This window comes from Gorilla gorilla, chromosome 2 (assembly GCF_029281585.2).
Source record: "Gorilla gorilla gorilla isolate KB3781 chromosome 2, NHGRI_mGorGor1-v2.1_pri, whole genome shotgun sequence".
Classification (NCBI taxonomy): domain Eukaryota; kingdom Metazoa; phylum Chordata; class Mammalia; order Primates; family Hominidae; genus Gorilla; species Gorilla gorilla.
The window spans coordinates 83,322,324-83,339,454 of NC_086017.1; the positions used below are offsets into that span (position 1 = coordinate 83,322,324).

Below are 17,131 nucleotides of genomic sequence, written 5' to 3' on the forward strand. Positions count from 1 at the left end.
GAGCTTTCTTTTTCCATACCGACTTTGCCTAAATGAATTCAGAATGTAAAGCTGCTTCTAAAACAAAGCTTTTAGAATTAATAGGCTGTTTAAGCAAACACACTCATTATGCTACTCATAATTTCTAGTTTGAAGCTTAACTCCCAATCAGAATTATTTCCTTGTTGCCTCATCAAATTAGAAAAGGTCACCTGGCAGGAAAATTTTGCCAGGTTCAAAACTGCTGTGTGGAGGTCAAGTTTATGTTCATCCAATTAACCGTCATTAATTGGGTCCATACTTAATCGAACCGTGACCCATCTGACTCTCAGCTGATGCAGAGTCTCTTTGCTCTACAGCAGTAAACTCATCTGAGTACTGCATCTAGCTAACAAGCAAGCAGGATTGTGCAAAGTCAAGTTTCCAGACTTCTCCATAAACTTGATTCTGATTAGTATTTACTTTGGAAATCTGTGTTTTTTCTATCCAACTGGCTATGAGATTGATGTATAAAGGGTCACAAATCTGTATCAGATCTATAGTTTTCTGGCAGGTCACAGTTAGTGGTAAAGTTTTTGCTTCTCAAGCTAACAACTTCAAGTGCCATAAGAGGCACAAATTAATCTTATGTGATGTTTCCTGTTATTACTGAGCGGCAAAAGGACATGAGCGTTCTCAAATCATTCATTCTTCAGGTTGCCTGATAAGCCAATGGGAACTCTGTGTTACTCCGGAGCTCATTTTTCTCTGCACACCACCCTTTCCAGGTATGAAGGACCAGCAACCCCGTAGGAACCTTTCTCAGGAGGTACCACGTAGCACCTGGGCCTGTCTGAGACAGCAAGGTCTTTATGTTAGCCCCACAAAGGCAAGCATGATTTTTGGTAACTGACCCGCAGGTTCCCTATAAAGTTGATCATCATTCATTCATTGACAATGCTGGAAAATGATTTATACAAGAAAAGAATTCACAGACGTGGGAATTATAGTGCAGATCTGACTCCCAGTCCCACTGTAATTCCTTTGTATGTCAGTTTCTTCTCTTTGAAATAGGGATGACAGTATCACCTATCTCTTCATGCTTGTGTACAGATCTGATGGGAAAGTGCACAGTTGACACTCAGCATTGTGCCGGCACATAGTAAGTGCACAATAAATAATGCTGTGGCTGTCGGTAATGAATAGTCCTGTGACTATAGATAAGTTTTCCTTATCCTGAAAATGTGCATGCAGACTTTAGGACAATGTGCTACTCATAATTTCTAGTTTGAAGCTTAACTCCCAATCAGAATTATTTCCTTGTTGCCTCATCAAATTAGAAAAGGTCACCATTTTACAAAAAGTGTCTGGTCGTTGTTAGAAGAGGTGGAGGGAGTAAATGGTACTGGCTGGGGTGGCACTCTGTTCCCCTCTTCCTGGCCTCCATTGGAAGACCCTCCTCAAAGCATCCACAGACTGGCTGTCCCCTTGACCTGAAAGTACATGGCTACAAACAAGGCTGGTGCTTAGCCTGTGCTGGAGTCACTGGCATCAAACCCACAGAGCCACAGACTTTCCCATCCTTACACCCCCAACTCCCACTCCCTGGCCCCAACACCTGGTAACCACCCTTAGCTGGATTCCAGCCACAGCCCAAGAGCTGTGAGGCTCCCTATCCCATTACTCCCAGAACATGAGATCTCCTGTGCCAATTAATTTATCCAAGTAGGAGACTGTACTCCTTGACAACCTTAAAGCATCTTCCTTACTTCCCTGTCCTTTCACCTTAATAGTGCTTCTGAGTACTCAAAGGTACTCAAGACAGGCTAAAGTTTTCCAAATCATGAAGCAACTGTTAAATTTCAAATTTCTGGTAGGCAGAGGCCCTGTCTTGACGTTTCACACCGCCCTGCAACCCCCACCACCTGGACACCACAGGTATCATAAAAGCATAAAGAACTGCTATACTTGTCTGACCTGACCTTACAACCCCAGGTAGGCAGGAGGCTTCCTCCCTATAGAAGTGTTTGAGTGTCCCTAAATGTCTTGGTGCATCTTTTAATGCATGGCCCCAATCACTGATGCGTCTGCACTCTTTGCAATGCCCTTTAATGACCAGGCAACTTTATGTGGTGGTGTTGTTTTTCTAATGTGATTAAAGGTACAATGAGGTATGTGTGCAACAAGAGGCAAAGCCATTGTTCTGCATCATTAAGCTCACAGCAGCCCCCAAAAAGAAATTGTAGGCAGCTTGCCAATGGCCCTAATGAAGAGCATCTCTTTGAATTATCTCTGGATGAGGAAAGGATAAAGTCTGAGCCCTGGAATATTTGATCCTCTTTGTGCTGCTGTTATGAGGGCTTACTGAAGCCAGACGCACCGGACCTTCTGGAACTGTAATTTATGGAAACCTTAATTTCTCTGCTCTAATAAGGCTTTGCATAATAAGAGTGAGAATGCAATTATTAATTCCTGCAAGTGTTTTGTGAATTCCTTTATGCTACGGTTCAGGACTCCCAAAGAATAGGAGCAGGGGGGATTTTACTTAGTTGGCACAAGGGTAATGGGTCTGAAAAGTAGTTTGAGTTTCTTGAAAATAAATCTGCATGGCTTCCTAAATTGCTGACCAAGTATATTCCAGATGGAAGTCATTTATCAGCAATTTACTGAGCAATGCTTCAGCCAGAAATATTTCCACATAAATTCACCTAGTAAAAAACAAACAACAGAATCCAGGCTCCCTCTTTTGGGGGCAGTTGTGTGTGTGTGTTTGGGGGTGGGGCTGGGGGGACTGAGCACAAATGATACAGAAGAATAAAAGACAGGTTCACTTAGATTTGCCAGAGATGTAGTAGAGTTACTTTTTGGAGGGTGCCAGTGTAATTAATACATCCACAACTGTGACTGCTGAATGATATTTTATGTGCATTGATGGTAAAAAGCAAAACATTTTTAAAAGGCAAATTTTAAAAACTACCTTTTCACTTACTATGTTGAGCTATTTTGAATATAGCGTCAAAAGTCTGTAACACAACCACCTTGCCCAAATGGCGGCGTCTGCTGTTCCACTTGTTTCCTGCCTGCGTGCTGGACTCACTGAGAACTCCCCAGCTCACTGAGTGGGATAACTTGGCAAACTGAGGACTACAACTCACCACATGATCACACAAGGGATGGGGGCCAGATCGCCAGTGGTGACAGCGCTTTTGCCCGAGATCTCCAACATGTCTCCCAAATGCTTTGAAAAGGACTTAAGTCCAGTGAAGTCCTGAGTGTGAAGTCACAGGTCGGAAATGTATTTATTCCCAAGACTTATTTAAGATGCTTTTTTTTTGTAAGACATATACCCCTTGCCTAAGGAGAGTACCAAGCCTCAAAAGGTTTGTTTTGACCCTCTCTCTGTCTCAGTGGGGAAGGCAGACAGACAGAGAGATACTTTTTGTTCACCCAGGGTCATTTTATCTTTAGGTTTTGTCCAGAGAGGCAGCCAACCCACCTTTTGCCGCGTCTCCCTGTGTCTCTTTAAGCGTATCACCCCCTGGTGGCCTAAGCAAAAAATGACACTCAAATCAAATTCTTTTTTAAAAACTCTGGCTCTTTAAAAAATATATTAATATGCCATTGATTGTTATAAATCAAGAAACACACACCCTTTGTTTCTCACTTGCTATAACAACCTTCTTTTAATTAAAGTGCTTATCTAAAAAGAAAACCTTAGCTGGATTATTTTTTTTTTATTACTGCCAAGACACATTTGAAGAATGATTTTAGGAGAAAATCCTTACCTGCCAAGGTAGGTTACCAACAGCAGTATTAAACCTCCTAGTTGAGAGTAGGACTTGAATATTTAAAAATAAAACATTTGACAAAGATGTAAGATAAATTCTCTGGGTTGTATCGTAAATATCCCATTTCATCTCAACTGAAATTTTCATGTTGCTCACAATGACTCAGAAGATACAAGTCATCTGATGTGAATGACAGCACCCAAGATCAAGTCACTTGCTTTTGAAGTTCTTAAAAATTTCACAGACAGAGGTACAGAAATGGCAAGTGAGAAGTACCAATTTGAACCATATGTCCCACTACAAGAATTGCTAAAAGAACCAAGTCAGCAGAGGGCTTGGGCTGTACTGAAAGGAGCACCTTATAACTATTTGTAACCACAGACAAAACCTTGCTAGCATTAATCATCATCCATGTCTTCTCTAACTTGTTCAAAGGGTGCATGACCACTCTTTGACCCTTTGAGTTTGACACTCTGGAGAGAGGTCAGTTGTGAAGAAGCCTTGTGACAAGACTGCTTGAAACACATTTTATGACCATCAACATCTATTTATATTTTCAAATGCAGGCACCAAAGTGCCACTGGATGGAAAATTTTATAACAGACTTAAGAGAAAATACACAAAAAAGTCAGAAAGGCTGCGTCTTTCAGAACACAAAATATGCACAAAAACACACATAAAAATCCCCACTACCTTTCCCAGAAGTTACACTTGGCCAGGTGGGTGCCTATGCACTTCTACGGAATAAAATGCAGGGTGTTACCTGACAAACTTCATAGAGTAATTTGTACTGCTCCTCTTGCTTCTGCAGGCTGCACAGACTGCATCCCATGTTTAGAAAAACGTCAAAGGAAGGCTTCCGTTCTCGCCAGCACCCGGGAAAAGCAGCTCCCTTACAGTGCAGGCATTGAAGGTATCCTTGGAGAGCCTCAGGTGAGTCAGGCGACTGCAACGCTTCACATTGGCGCTGCTCTCAGAGGCTAGACAACAACTCTCTCCCCCCTTCCACGCTTCCCTTCCTCCCCTCGCAGCATGCATGCATGCACGCGCGTGCACACACACACACATACACACAGACATACACGCACACCACTCCCTCCTCTGAGTGACTCTGGCAGCTGGATTGTGGTCCAATGCACACGCTATATATACTGCTGCTCATGCATATTAATCAGCTCTCATTGACTATTCATAACAGACAATGATACAGAAGCTATAATTGCCAACTATGACAGTTGAAATTTCTCTAATTAACAAGCAAGTGCTCCAGTGGTAGGGAATAATAAAAGACACTAACAATTTTGCAAGCTATTTTCTGGCAGGTACAAATAAACATGACTGCATTTTTAGCAAGGTCTCTTAGGATAATCCCTAATGTGTTTCGGCTAAGTAGAAATTCACTTTTAAATATATCATAAAATTTCTGATGATATAAAATGTATTTAATGCTGCAGATAATGATGGCATATAAACGGACTTTATGGAAAGGACATGTTTTGAGTAATGTTCATATAATATTTAGTGCTTTACAAAGTTGCAGGGAAAATACTCCACATATGAATAAAATATAAAAATTTAAATTGCAGGACATATCCATGAGTATGCAAAGTAGCTAGGGGTTATAAGGAGAGAGGCTGCCCTACAGGTGAGAAAGCAGATAATCATTCCCCAAATGCATTTTCAATTCCAAAAGCAGAAAGTTATTTGTTGAAGGGCTGCCCAACTAACTGGAAGGAAGAGAAGCAGTCAGCTTCATGCCATCCCCTCAGCCATATAGATGCTGCAGATATTTCAGAGATGATATGGCTGGGCTGACTGTCACTGGTTACTACGGATCTGTATCTGATGTTCCATACCTGCCTAGACCTCTGAAGCTGTGCCCCAAGTTGTGTGTGAAGAAAGCAGAGAGCTGCCAGATTATACCTGGGAGGTGAGAACAGACAACATTTAAGAATTTTGGTTCTTGCTGCCTTGCTTCTCTCCTTCTTCAGCCTCTGTCCTGCTGAGTAAGCCTGACACCTTTTCTAAAAACTTTGTTTTTAAATAAATGATTGCCCCATTGCCTGAACGAAATGCACAGGTACCTTTTTCTCAACGAAAATGGTCGATGTTTAAAATTCTCACAATTGCTTCCAGAGCCTTCACCATTTTACAAAGGTTTCATTTTACAAAGGTTTAACTGTCTCTGAGGAGGACTCCCACGTCCCTTGCTGAGACGTGCCATGGGGCCTGAAGAATAATGCTCCCTTTCTCAGGGAGCCGAGACACACCTGAGACGTGAATAAACCAGTCCCAATAAAATCCCACTTGGGCTGATGGCCAGCAGATGCCTCTGGACCCATTTCTCAGACACCGAAGACGAGGCACAGTGACTTGGCTCACACCAGTTAACAGCCCTGACTTGCTGGAGGGTGAGGAGCCTTCCTTCCAGGCCCTCACCTGGTGTCACTGCCTGGACCGGAGCAGTAAACTGGAACATGCCACCAGGGAAAGGAAGCCACAGATGGGGCGGGGCAGCTGCAATAATTGCTGACTTGTTTTGATGCTGCGCAGGGCCCTATTGACCCATGAGCACGTTATTGGCACTTTGGTCTCTTAATCTCTAAATAATAGGTATGATGCTAACTACCTTGCAGAGTTTTGTTGCAATGATTTGAGAAAACAAAAGCAGCTCTAATAAAAAACAGAGGTCATATTTCTTCACTCTCCTTGCCTCATCCCCACCCTTGGTCCATCAGTGAGTCTGGTCTGTTCGACCCCAAATTAGATCTCAAACCTGTCCATTCTGCCTATTGCCCTTGCACACCATGGATTCTCACCTGATGATGCCCAGAGCCTCCTGGGTGCTCTCTGCCTCCTCTCCTGCCTACTCACCAGTTGCTTCTCTCCCCTAGTTCATCCCTACACAGTTGCCAGGCTGGTCTTTACAACGCAGAAAGGGATGACTCCACCGTTTGCTGAAAAGCCCTCAGATCACTTCCCATCACTCTTGGATTGAAACCCAAATTCTTCACCAGCGCCTATAATGCTCTGTAAAATCTCACCTTTGTCCATCAATGTCTCATACGCATCATTGCTCACCCACTCTGGTGGTCACCACACCGCCAGCAAGCCATGCCCTTCTGCAGGGCCTCTGCAGGTCCCTCTGCTGGAACCGCTCTTCCCTTTCTCCTTCCTTCCAACCCCCTATCCCCATCTCCGCTCAAATGAAGCCTCCTTAGAAAAGCCTTTGCCAGGTATCTTGTATGAATTTACTTTCAGATCTTCCAAAGTACTGTGTCGTATCACCCCGTTCATTTCCTTTGCATCGCTTTCCAAAATCAGTAATGATTCTGTTCACTTAACGCTTATGTGTTTGCTGACTGTTTCCTTGTGCAAGCCTTTTGGCTTCCTGAGGACAGGGACTGGGTCTGAATTTCTACCAGCCCAGGCCCCGTGAAGGTGCTCAGGAAAACATACTCACTGCATGAAGAGATGAAGGATGACCTGTGCGGTCTCACAGACCCACCAGTCACAGCACAATTGGCAAGTACCAGCAGGGAGAGGAAAACAAAGTGTGCTTGGGTGTCCCCACAAAAAAAGGCTTGCAATCACGGTTGGCTCTCCTCCCCCAAAGTTGAGGGCCTTTAAGTTATGTTTTTCATAAGATTCTGTGGTTTCAAAGTAGTCCTTCAACTTTTTCCTGCACATCCACAAATAAAAGTCGAAATGGGCCTAAGCTACATGATTAGGGAAATTTTACACATCCTTTTACTCTTTGTTAGAAAGTTTCCCAATCTCAATAACAAGCTGGGACAGTTTTACTACATATGGCACTGAATTTCTGAGCAGTGGTTCTCTAACATTTTGGCCTTAGGAACTCTTTCACTCTTAAAAATTACTGAGAACCGGCCGGGTGCAGTGGCTCATGCCTGTAATCCCAGCACTTTGGGAGGCTGAGGTGGGCGGATCACGAGGTCAGGAGATGGAGACCATCCTGGCCAACATGGTGAAACCCTGTCTCTACTAAAATGCAAAAAATTAGCCAGGTGTGGTGGCACACACCTGTAGTCCCAGGTACTTGGGAGGCTGAGGCAGGGTAATTGCTTGAACCCGGGAGGTGGAGGTTGCAGTTAGCCAAGATGGTGCCCACTGTACTCCAGCCTGGTGACAGAGAAAGACTCTGTCTCAAAAAAAAAAAAAAAAAAATTACTGAGAACCTCAAGGACTGTTGTTTATATGGGTTATATTCAGCAATATTTATCATATTAGAAATAATCAGAAATTTTAAATTTATTCATTAATTCATTTTAAAATAGCAATAACAAACCCATTACATAATAATATAAATAACATTTTTATGAAATGACTATATTTTCCAAAACAGAAGTTTTTGAGAAGGAAAGCATAGTTTTACATCTTCCAAAAGCTCTTTCAGGGCTAGTGTAATTGAAGACAGCTAGATTTTCACATTTTCTTCTGAATTCAAATGCTTGTGATATGTCATGTAACCACTAGAAAACTCCACTGTACTACATGCTCATAAAAGAATGACAGTATAACATCTTGCTATTTTTACGAAAATGTTTTTGACCTCACAGATCTCCAGAAACAAGTGTGCTGGACCCCCAGGGGTGCCTGGGCCTCACTTTTAGAACAGCTGCCTTACAAGGGTACTTTGGTGAGTCTGGTGTCTAAGAGCCTCACACTGCAGGAGGCGGAGAGGAATGGAAAGGATACTAATACAAATTCGACTCATGGTTGAGTTTCCATTCTTATGATTAATATGTGTTATTTGGAATAAAAAATGGAAAACACTCATGCACCCATTATGCCTAAAACAAGACATACCAAAGTGATTTTTTTTTTTTCTAATTTAAAGTACCCTTTACTTTGGAAAATCATCTAGCACATTTAGAATGGTGTTTTATTTTCAAAATGTTGCTTTCCTATAGTAAGGAACACACAATTGTGTAAAAAAGGAGGTTCACCTCTTTGATGATACACACCCTACCATTTAGTAAAGCTCATCCCAGAGGCAGTGTAAGGGCAAAGAAAGTCTGTTAGTGATTGCAAGTTGTTTATAATAGAACTGTTTTTGAGAGAACAGCTGTCCCAGTAAAAATGAAAAAACTACTGGCCACACAAAGGCACACATTGTTTGATGAAGATGCTTAACGTCTTTTTCAAGTTAGTAATCACATCACTGGAAAGTGCCTAATAAGCTCACCAGAGCACAAGGCACTCTTCTCGGGTGCTCTGCACCATCAGACGCCTGCCTCTTCCTGCCTTCATGGAAATTAAAAATAAAGTGCAAAGAGGGGTCACCAAGGAACACACAATGAGACAAACAGATAGACAAGGCATATACACAAAGGGCTTAAAGTGCCCAGGGAATATCCCTCATAATCGTTCTTTGAACTTCCATAAGTCATCAGGGTGCTACAGACAGTCAGCAGATGTAGACATGAACTTATATTTATTTAATTGCTGAATAAGCTATCTAATTCAAGCATATTATTTTCAGCATACTGATTGGATTGTCTATTTGCCTGATACCTGAAATACAACCTTGTTTTCTCTATTGTAATGATGAGCACAGGTCTCACCATGCTATGAACTTCCAGTCCAGCCATATAGACTTCTGGAAGAGTCATGTCAAAAAGAAGTGAGATGGCAGGACTGAGGAGGAAACAGGTCTGTGTGGAGCAATGGCATCCCTTTGTTAGGCACCGGCCAGTCATGGGATAGATTCTTCCTCTCTCAAATCTCTCAGACCTGCCCCGCTGGCTCTTCTTTCCTGGGGATCTTTCCATCTTTCTTCTGGATCACACAGATTCACTAACTTGTCTTCTTCCTGGGTGGAACCCCACTCTCCCTTCAGTTACTACTGTTCGCCGGGCTAGAATAGTCCTTAACAATACACACACAGCCAATAAACCCATCAAGCTCAAGACACAGCCCAGTTTCTCATGTGCATGGACCCAACTTCTCTTAGTCTGCCCAGCCTCATCTGTGTCCTCTGGACATGCGTGCTGTTTTCTGGCAGTGCTGAATGAACTGGGTCAGGTTCCTTCACACCTCCACGTCTACACATAGGCCATGACCTCTGCCTGGAATGCTCAACTCCATCACCTTCAGGGTGCCCCTTAAGTCTCACCTCCTCTGTCCCACCCTCCTCAGTGCCCTGCACACTTTCCCAGGTGCCTCCTTATGGCACGATTCACACGGATGGTCACTTTCTGTTTGCATCCCTCTGTTCTTCCCTGGAGAGCACTCTTCCAGTGCAAGAACCAGGCCTCAGTCAGCGGTATATGCCCACCAACTTCCTCCTCTGATGTTCCATAAATATCTGATGAATAAATTCAGCATCAGATACATATTGAGGGCCTGCTTGGCACCAGCCACTTTTCTGGGCTTTGGGAGTACAGTAGTGAGCAGATGGACTATAGTGTCTGACATGAACAAAGAAGTTGGCTCTTACAAGAAGGTCAAGGCTGTAGACCTAAAAGAATCGCTTTTTGTGCCTTTGGTAGGACAGTTGCTCCCACGAGCCCTGTATACTATGCATGGCTAGAGAGCCCAAATCACAATCTGTTGAAGAAATGGTTTAGTCACTCGTGAACCCTCACCCTTGTCAAAGTGACTTTTCAACAGCTTGTCTGAACCCTATTTAGTGAGTGGCCACTGGTTCTTGAACAAGGAGTAAGACGTGGATGAAAACTGTGTCTTCATAGCAAGAAAAAAAGCAACTTCAAAGATGTCAGAATGCACACACAAAAATGTCAAAGTAAAAAATACGTAACAGCAGCTGTGAGTGCAGTTTTTGTTTCTGAAAAGCTATGTAAGCTCAGAACATCTGCTTAGGCCCTCATATCTTATTTTATTTTATTTTTTGAAACAGAGTCTCACTCTGTCACCCAGGCTGGAGTGCAGTGGTGTGATCTCGGCTCACTGCAACATCCACCTCCCAGGTTCAAGCGATTCTCTTACCTCAGCCTTCTGAATAGCTGGGACTACAGGCATGCACCACCACATCAAGCTAATTTTTGTATTTTTAGTAGAGGTGGGGTTTCACCATATTGGCCAGGCTGGTCTTGAACTCCTGACCTCAAATAATCCACCCACCTCAGCCTCCCGAAGTGCTGACATTACAGGCATGAGCCACCGTGCCCAGACTCTTATTTTTTTTTTGAATGAAAAAATATTTTTCCTTTGCCAAATTGATTGAGGTGCCACTGTCTTGAGGGCATTTTCTTTGGGCTGCAGAGATCTCGAGGAACATCCTGGCTGCCTGAGACTGATGGCTCACTGTTTCACTTGAAGTACTAGTTTGGTGCAAAAGTAATTGCGGTTTTTACAATAACATGGAACAGAGGCGCATGCTGAGCCCTGCTGGGAAGGGGAGCAAGGCAGGTGGTGAGGGCAGCCTACTGTGTGCCTACCATGGCTAGCTCCAAACCCCACGCAGGCCAGTGAGCATCAGTCTCTGAAAGTCATGCAACAGACCTGGAAACAGGCTGCTGCAACTGCCACAGGAACTGGGAATGGGGAGGCCAGAATACAGGCATCCCTGCCCTAGGCCACCAGCAGGAAGGAGATTTGATGGGCCTTGATGTCACAATATGCAGCCCAAGCTGAGGGGCCTGAGGCCTCACAGACGCCCCATGAGACATCTTGACTCCTTGGAGGTCCCAGAACACACTGTATTTCCCGACACTAGCGACAAATGGGTACCCCCATTTCCCCAACTAGATTGGAAATTCCCGAGGGCGGTTCCCGAGCAAGTCATCTTTGTAACCCCTGAAATGCCTATGACAACACCCAGCCTCCAAAAGGCCCTTGCTAACTGTTTGGAATGAACAACTGTGAGTTGGCACAGTGAGTGTCTCGGGGATGGGGCAGGGAAGTGTAGAGAGTGAACTCAGCCCAGTCCCTCAGAACAACTTGCATAGAGTGTGGGAAATTCACAGCCTCTTAGGAACTTGGTTTCCCCTACTAACAGTGGGGCAATCCCCCGACCAGGGGGAGGGTTCCTGAAAAGAGAGAAAGCCTTGAAAGGTATTGAAGCACAGTCTGTGGGTGTGCACTAAACCAAAGGAACAGCCACAAACCAGGGGCGGAAAGCCCTTCCAGCATTTTCCGGTGCAGGGGTCGGCAAACTTTTTCTAGAAAGGACAGGACAGAAAATATTTTACACTTTGTGGGTCAAGAGGCAAAATCAAGAAGAGTATATAGATACTTATATAACAACCATTTAAAAATGTAAAATACGGCTGGGAGCGGTGGCTCACGCCTGTAATCCCAGCACTTTGGGAGGCCGAGGCGGGCAGATCACGAGGTCGGCAGATAGAGACCATCCTGGCCAACATGGTGAAACCTCGTCTCTACTAAAAATACAAAAATTAGTTGGGTGTGGTGGAGCATGCCTTGTAATCCCAGCTAGTGGGGAGGCTGAGGCAGGAGGATCACTTGAACCTGGGAGGCGGAGGTTGCTGTGAGCTGAGATCGTACCACTGCACTTCAGTCTGGTGACATAGTGAGACTCTGTCCCCCCCCCCCAAAAAAAAAGTAAAATACATTCTTAATTGCAAACTACCAAACGAGGCTGTGTGCTGGATTTGGCCTGTGGACCATAATTTGACGACAAAACAATCACAGACTGAGCCAAGAGTTCTTTGACACTTGCTGATGATACGGTCAGGACAAAGTATTTCTCTTACCCCTATTTTACCCAGGAAGGAACTGGGGCTCAGGGAGGCAGAGTAATTTGCCCAAGAGCACACAGCCTGCAAATGGCAGAAATGAGACCAGAATTTGTAACCCCAAAGCAAGGAAGACCTTACATATTCATTAGGAATGCTGAGGTGGGCAAACAGGCTTTCAAAACTGGCTTCCTGGGAAATGGCAGGGGCTGGTAAAGAAAACAATCCAGGAAACACAATGTACTCATGAGGATGCCGATCAACATACAGAGTCTGTAAATTACTGGCCTGCTGAACAGGACAAGGCATGGCTTGCTGAGACTATCTCCTTCTAGATATGAGGTTTCCTTTTAATACTTACAGCTACCAAATGGCCTGATCACAAAGTCCCTGCTGAGTCTGGGGGATATGAAGGGTCTCAATCACGGTCCATGGGTAGTCTCTTTGCCCATGTGAATGTGTCCAATGTATCAAAGGCTCCATTCTAAATGGCATGGTGGGGCAGTGGTGGGCATTGTGGCTCTGTGATCTGGGCCAGGCTCCTAGCCACCCTGGGGGTTCCCTGCTGGGCTCCTGGAGGACCTGCCTCAACCCTTGGATATGGGGTTCCACCTGACAGCAGGAAAAGAGATTTGAGGCCTGGAGTCCAGGCAGGACAGATGGTAGAAACAAACGGAGATGGATGGTGAACACTCGAGACAGAGGGGAAGTGGGGAGGGCATCAGGCCAGGATTTGTAGGAATTCAGGTGGCGGGCCTTTGCATGCTTCAAAGTCCTAGGTAGCTTAAGCCAGGCTTAGCTGCAAGGGGAGAGACCCTAAGGAGAGAAAAGGAGAACAAGTGATAGGATGAAGAAAGGGGAGAGATTCAGAACTGGTGCTACAGGGCACGTGAACGTGACACCAATTGTGTTATTGTGGATTCAGAAAAATGACTAGAATAACACGCTGGGAAAAATGTTACGAGGAACACTGGGTGTTACAAATCCTCGAGGGAGATGTGATGGCATTAAGTTAAAACAAAAGAATTAGGTGAGAGGTCACAAACTCTATAGTGGGCTGTTGTGGTGTCTTTAACATTTTAACTTAGGCACTAATTCAAAAAATCAGCAGCAGTCTGAAAATGTGTGGATTTTTTTTTTTTTACATCTTTTGAAAATTCATAGTGTGTGGCACATATGACCTTGCATTCCCATGTGACAAAAATGAGCAGAAGCAGGGTAAAGCTGTCCCTTGAGATGGGGTATGTGGTCCCCCCATGCCACAGCTCCTCCCAGGCCTCTTCACTGGCCACTTTCAGCTGGAGTACACTAAGGTGCCTAGGTCCCTGTGGTGTTGTTTATAAAGGACAATATAAAACAGAAGAGCCTTGGTAAAAGATCATAGGCAGAGACTGCAGCCTACCTCCCTCCCTCCCTTTTTTCTTCCTTCACCTGAAGGGAGGCTGTGTCTCCTATGAGCTCACTTCAAGTGGGGGCGTGGGAATCCGGCTGCTCCCAGCCGCGCCCCACCACCAGCCCAGTGGGTGTCAGTGTCATGGGTGGAAATAAAAACCTCACCTCATACCTTCCACCTATTCATTCACGCCTCCGTATTGATCGCCTGCTATGAGCCAGACACTGTTGTTTAGTGGTAAACAAAACACACAAAACCCCCCTACCCTCCTGAAGCTGCTGTGTGCATCTGACTTGCAGCCACCCCAGGACAACAGCTGCTCTAAGTTCGCAGATGGCTTCCCAGTTGCCAAACTCCAACCATCCCCAAGTCTTTGGAGTCACTGGCCTGGGTGACTTTCCACATGGAGTCTTCCCACTTCCATATTTGTGCATTCCAAACCTCCGGCTGCAGGGAACTACCATGATTTTTGACTTACAGCCTCTACTACTATTAACTTGATTTATTTTCCTTTTTCTCTTTTTTTTTTTTTTTTTTTCGGGACAGCGTCTTGCTTTGTCACCCAGGCTGGAGTTCAGTGGTACGATCATAGCTCACTGCAGCATTGAACTCTCGGGCTCAAGCTATCCTCCTGCCTCAGCCTCCTGAGTAGCTGGGACTACAGATGGGCACCACTATGCCTGGCTATTTTTTTATTTATTTTTTGTAGAGATGGGGTGGGTCTCACTTTGTTGCTCAGGCTGGTCTTGAACTCATGGCCTCAAGCGATGTTCCTGTCTTGGCCTCCCAAAGTGCTGGAATTATAGGCATGGGCCACTGAGCCTGGTCCAGCTTTTTTTTTAAAGCTACTCACATGGTTTTACTTAAAGTACTTTTGAAATAAAATCTAATCCCCACTGTAAATGTAAAATCAGCATCATTTGCTATGTATTAAAAATTACTATAAAAATAATCACATCAATTTCAAAATTAAAAAGCGCTCATCTTTATGCCACATAATTCTGATCCCACCATATGTAACATGGCTGGAATGAACGTGCAATTGGTACTGAATTTCAGCCTCACTGTGACCTTTCCCACATCTGTCTCATCAGCCTTTCCTATCTGTCTCCTGCTATCCTGCCCCTGACCCCATGCTTGGGTCTGCTTTGTGACTGACATCCCTAATCCTTTCAATCCATGATGCTTTTATTGGACCCATTAGCCCTACCTGGAATACCTTCCACACATACATTTGTGCTTGTTGAGATGTGAGCTCCACCCTTCCAATCCCATGCATATTAAAGCCCACCCCAATTTGTCCATCAGAATTGATCTCTAGCTCCCAGGTGCTCTGCCAGAGGATTTGCTGCCATCTGCACTGTGCCAGTTTCTTGAGGGCATGTCCATCTGTCCTCCTACTCCTTTCATTTAAGCAGGTGAATGTTATGCTAAGTGTCTAGGACAGAATGGTGACTGTGGCCAGCCTCTTCCTTCTAAGAGGAAAGCAACAAGTTCTTGAAGACAAAAACCCCACCACGGTTTATGACCAATAAATAGCTTCATTACCGTGATTAATCAACAAGCATCTGTGCTACACATCGTCCCAGCTCAGGGAATACAGAAAAATTGTAAAGCCTGTCTCTATACTCAAGCAGCTGATGATGTCTCCTGGGAAACAAGACTAAACCATAAACGGGGAGAGGAGAAGTCAGCTGTAGAGAGCGGAGGTAGTGGTGGAGTAAGGAAGGTTTCTCCTGATAACCCCCATGGGGTAACTACAATATAACTCTTGGGGCCATGCTTTTTGGTTTGCTGTGGATACTACAGCCTTTGTGGAAAAGGCACAATCTGAGCTAGTTGTTGCAAGATGGAGGGAATACAGACATAGGGAAAAACAAGCCAGGCCAGAGCCACACGTGAGGAAACGCAGAAAGAACTCTCTGACTAGAGATGAAGCAGGTACATGGGCTGTGGTGCCTAGGGAAGGTGAGTCCACATGAATGGCGGTCTTGAGGGCAAATGAATGATGGGATAGAAATGATTTCTGGTGAAGAGGCCTGTGACTGGCGTGTAGGCTGAAGTGAAGCAGGAAGGTATGAAATGGCGAGAGGGTGACACTGGGGCAGAGATAGGGAGAGCCTAAATCTGAATTCAGAACTGGGAATCTCAATTGCCAAATTACTTTGTATCTTGCTTGGTAGATCTCAGGTCAAACCACAGCCAGAAGTGGATCTGGGAAACACAGATCTTTGTTTTTATTCTTGGCCAGACTCTAGGATTCAGGACATGCCCTCGTAGTAGATGGTCCTTTCCAACAGCCGGTAATTGAGTCATAGGCAACTTGGGTGTTCATGTCTGAAAGAATTTGGAGGCTAGGAGAAGCACGAGTTGGATGGATAACTTAGGCACTAAAGGGAAGCTAGTTTAATATTTTAAAGTCACCCAGAAGATAAAACAAGTAGTTGCAAGAAAGACACTTGAGAAAAACAAAACAAAACAAAACAAAACAAAACAAAACAAAAAACATTGCAAAGTGAGGCTTCATAATTCACTCGTACCTATAAGGTTCATGTGCTATCAAGTCTGAAATTACTCATCAAGCCTCTATCCCAGATTTACTTTCTCTATAAAACAGTACTTCAGAGAATAAGTAAGTAAACACCATTATGACCAATGGTTTAAAAGAAAAATGCTTCCACAAATGGCAATACTAATTTTTTAACATTCTCTGAGAAAATGTAACAACTCGACAGACTTGAGAGCCGGGTAAGAACTACTGATGTTGTACTTAATCCTTAAAACTGATATATGTGTGTCCAAAAGCTAATAAAGTTCCCTCTCCTATAAATGGGGGAAAGGAAAACACTAGATCACAGGCAACACATGCTTAGGATTCTGGTCTGATGGCCAGAGCCCAGGGGCAGGGAAAATTGAAGTGATTTAAAATAGTCCCTGATAGGATATATCTGATATTAGTGGGCTTGCTGAAGCGAAACAGTAATATCAGAGAGATAGATACAAAGGTGTAAAACCCATTAATGTGCGTCCAAATGTTTTGATGCCTTGACCCCAACATCTTTCAGGTGATTCGTCCCTGGGGGTAAGTACAAGTGTGCTGGGTGATATCAACTAGAAAGCTGATAAGTGGGTGCTGTGAAACCACAATTTATTTTTTGGAATGAAATGGGGAACATTAACAGCTTATTTCATTTTACACCTTTCACTGCAGAGGGGTCCCCGTCAGCACTCTGAGTTCTGCCCACCTTCTCTTTGAGTCCATCTACCATGACCTACCTTGGCGTGAGGCATTTTATTTCAGGAAAAGG

At 44.3% G+C, this 17,131-nt stretch overlaps 1 protein-coding gene across 5 annotated transcripts in view; it reads right to left on the reverse strand.

Moving 5' to 3' along the window:
- Positions 1-17,131, reverse strand: part of PDZRN3 (PDZ domain containing ring finger 3) — a 243,765-nt gene that overhangs the window by 47,241 nt on the left and 179,393 nt on the right. Inside the window, exon 1 of one of the 5 annotated variants that reach the window (XM_055382997.2) lies at positions 4,510-4,867. The exons of the other annotated variants lie outside the window; for them this stretch is intronic. Within the exon in view, the coding sequence (XP_055238972.1) occupies positions 4,510-4,578 (69 nt within the window). The 5' untranslated portion in view covers positions 4,579-4,867. Of the gene's footprint in view, positions 1-4,509; positions 4,868-17,131 lie in introns of those variants that run through there. 5 annotated transcript variants of the gene reach the window in all.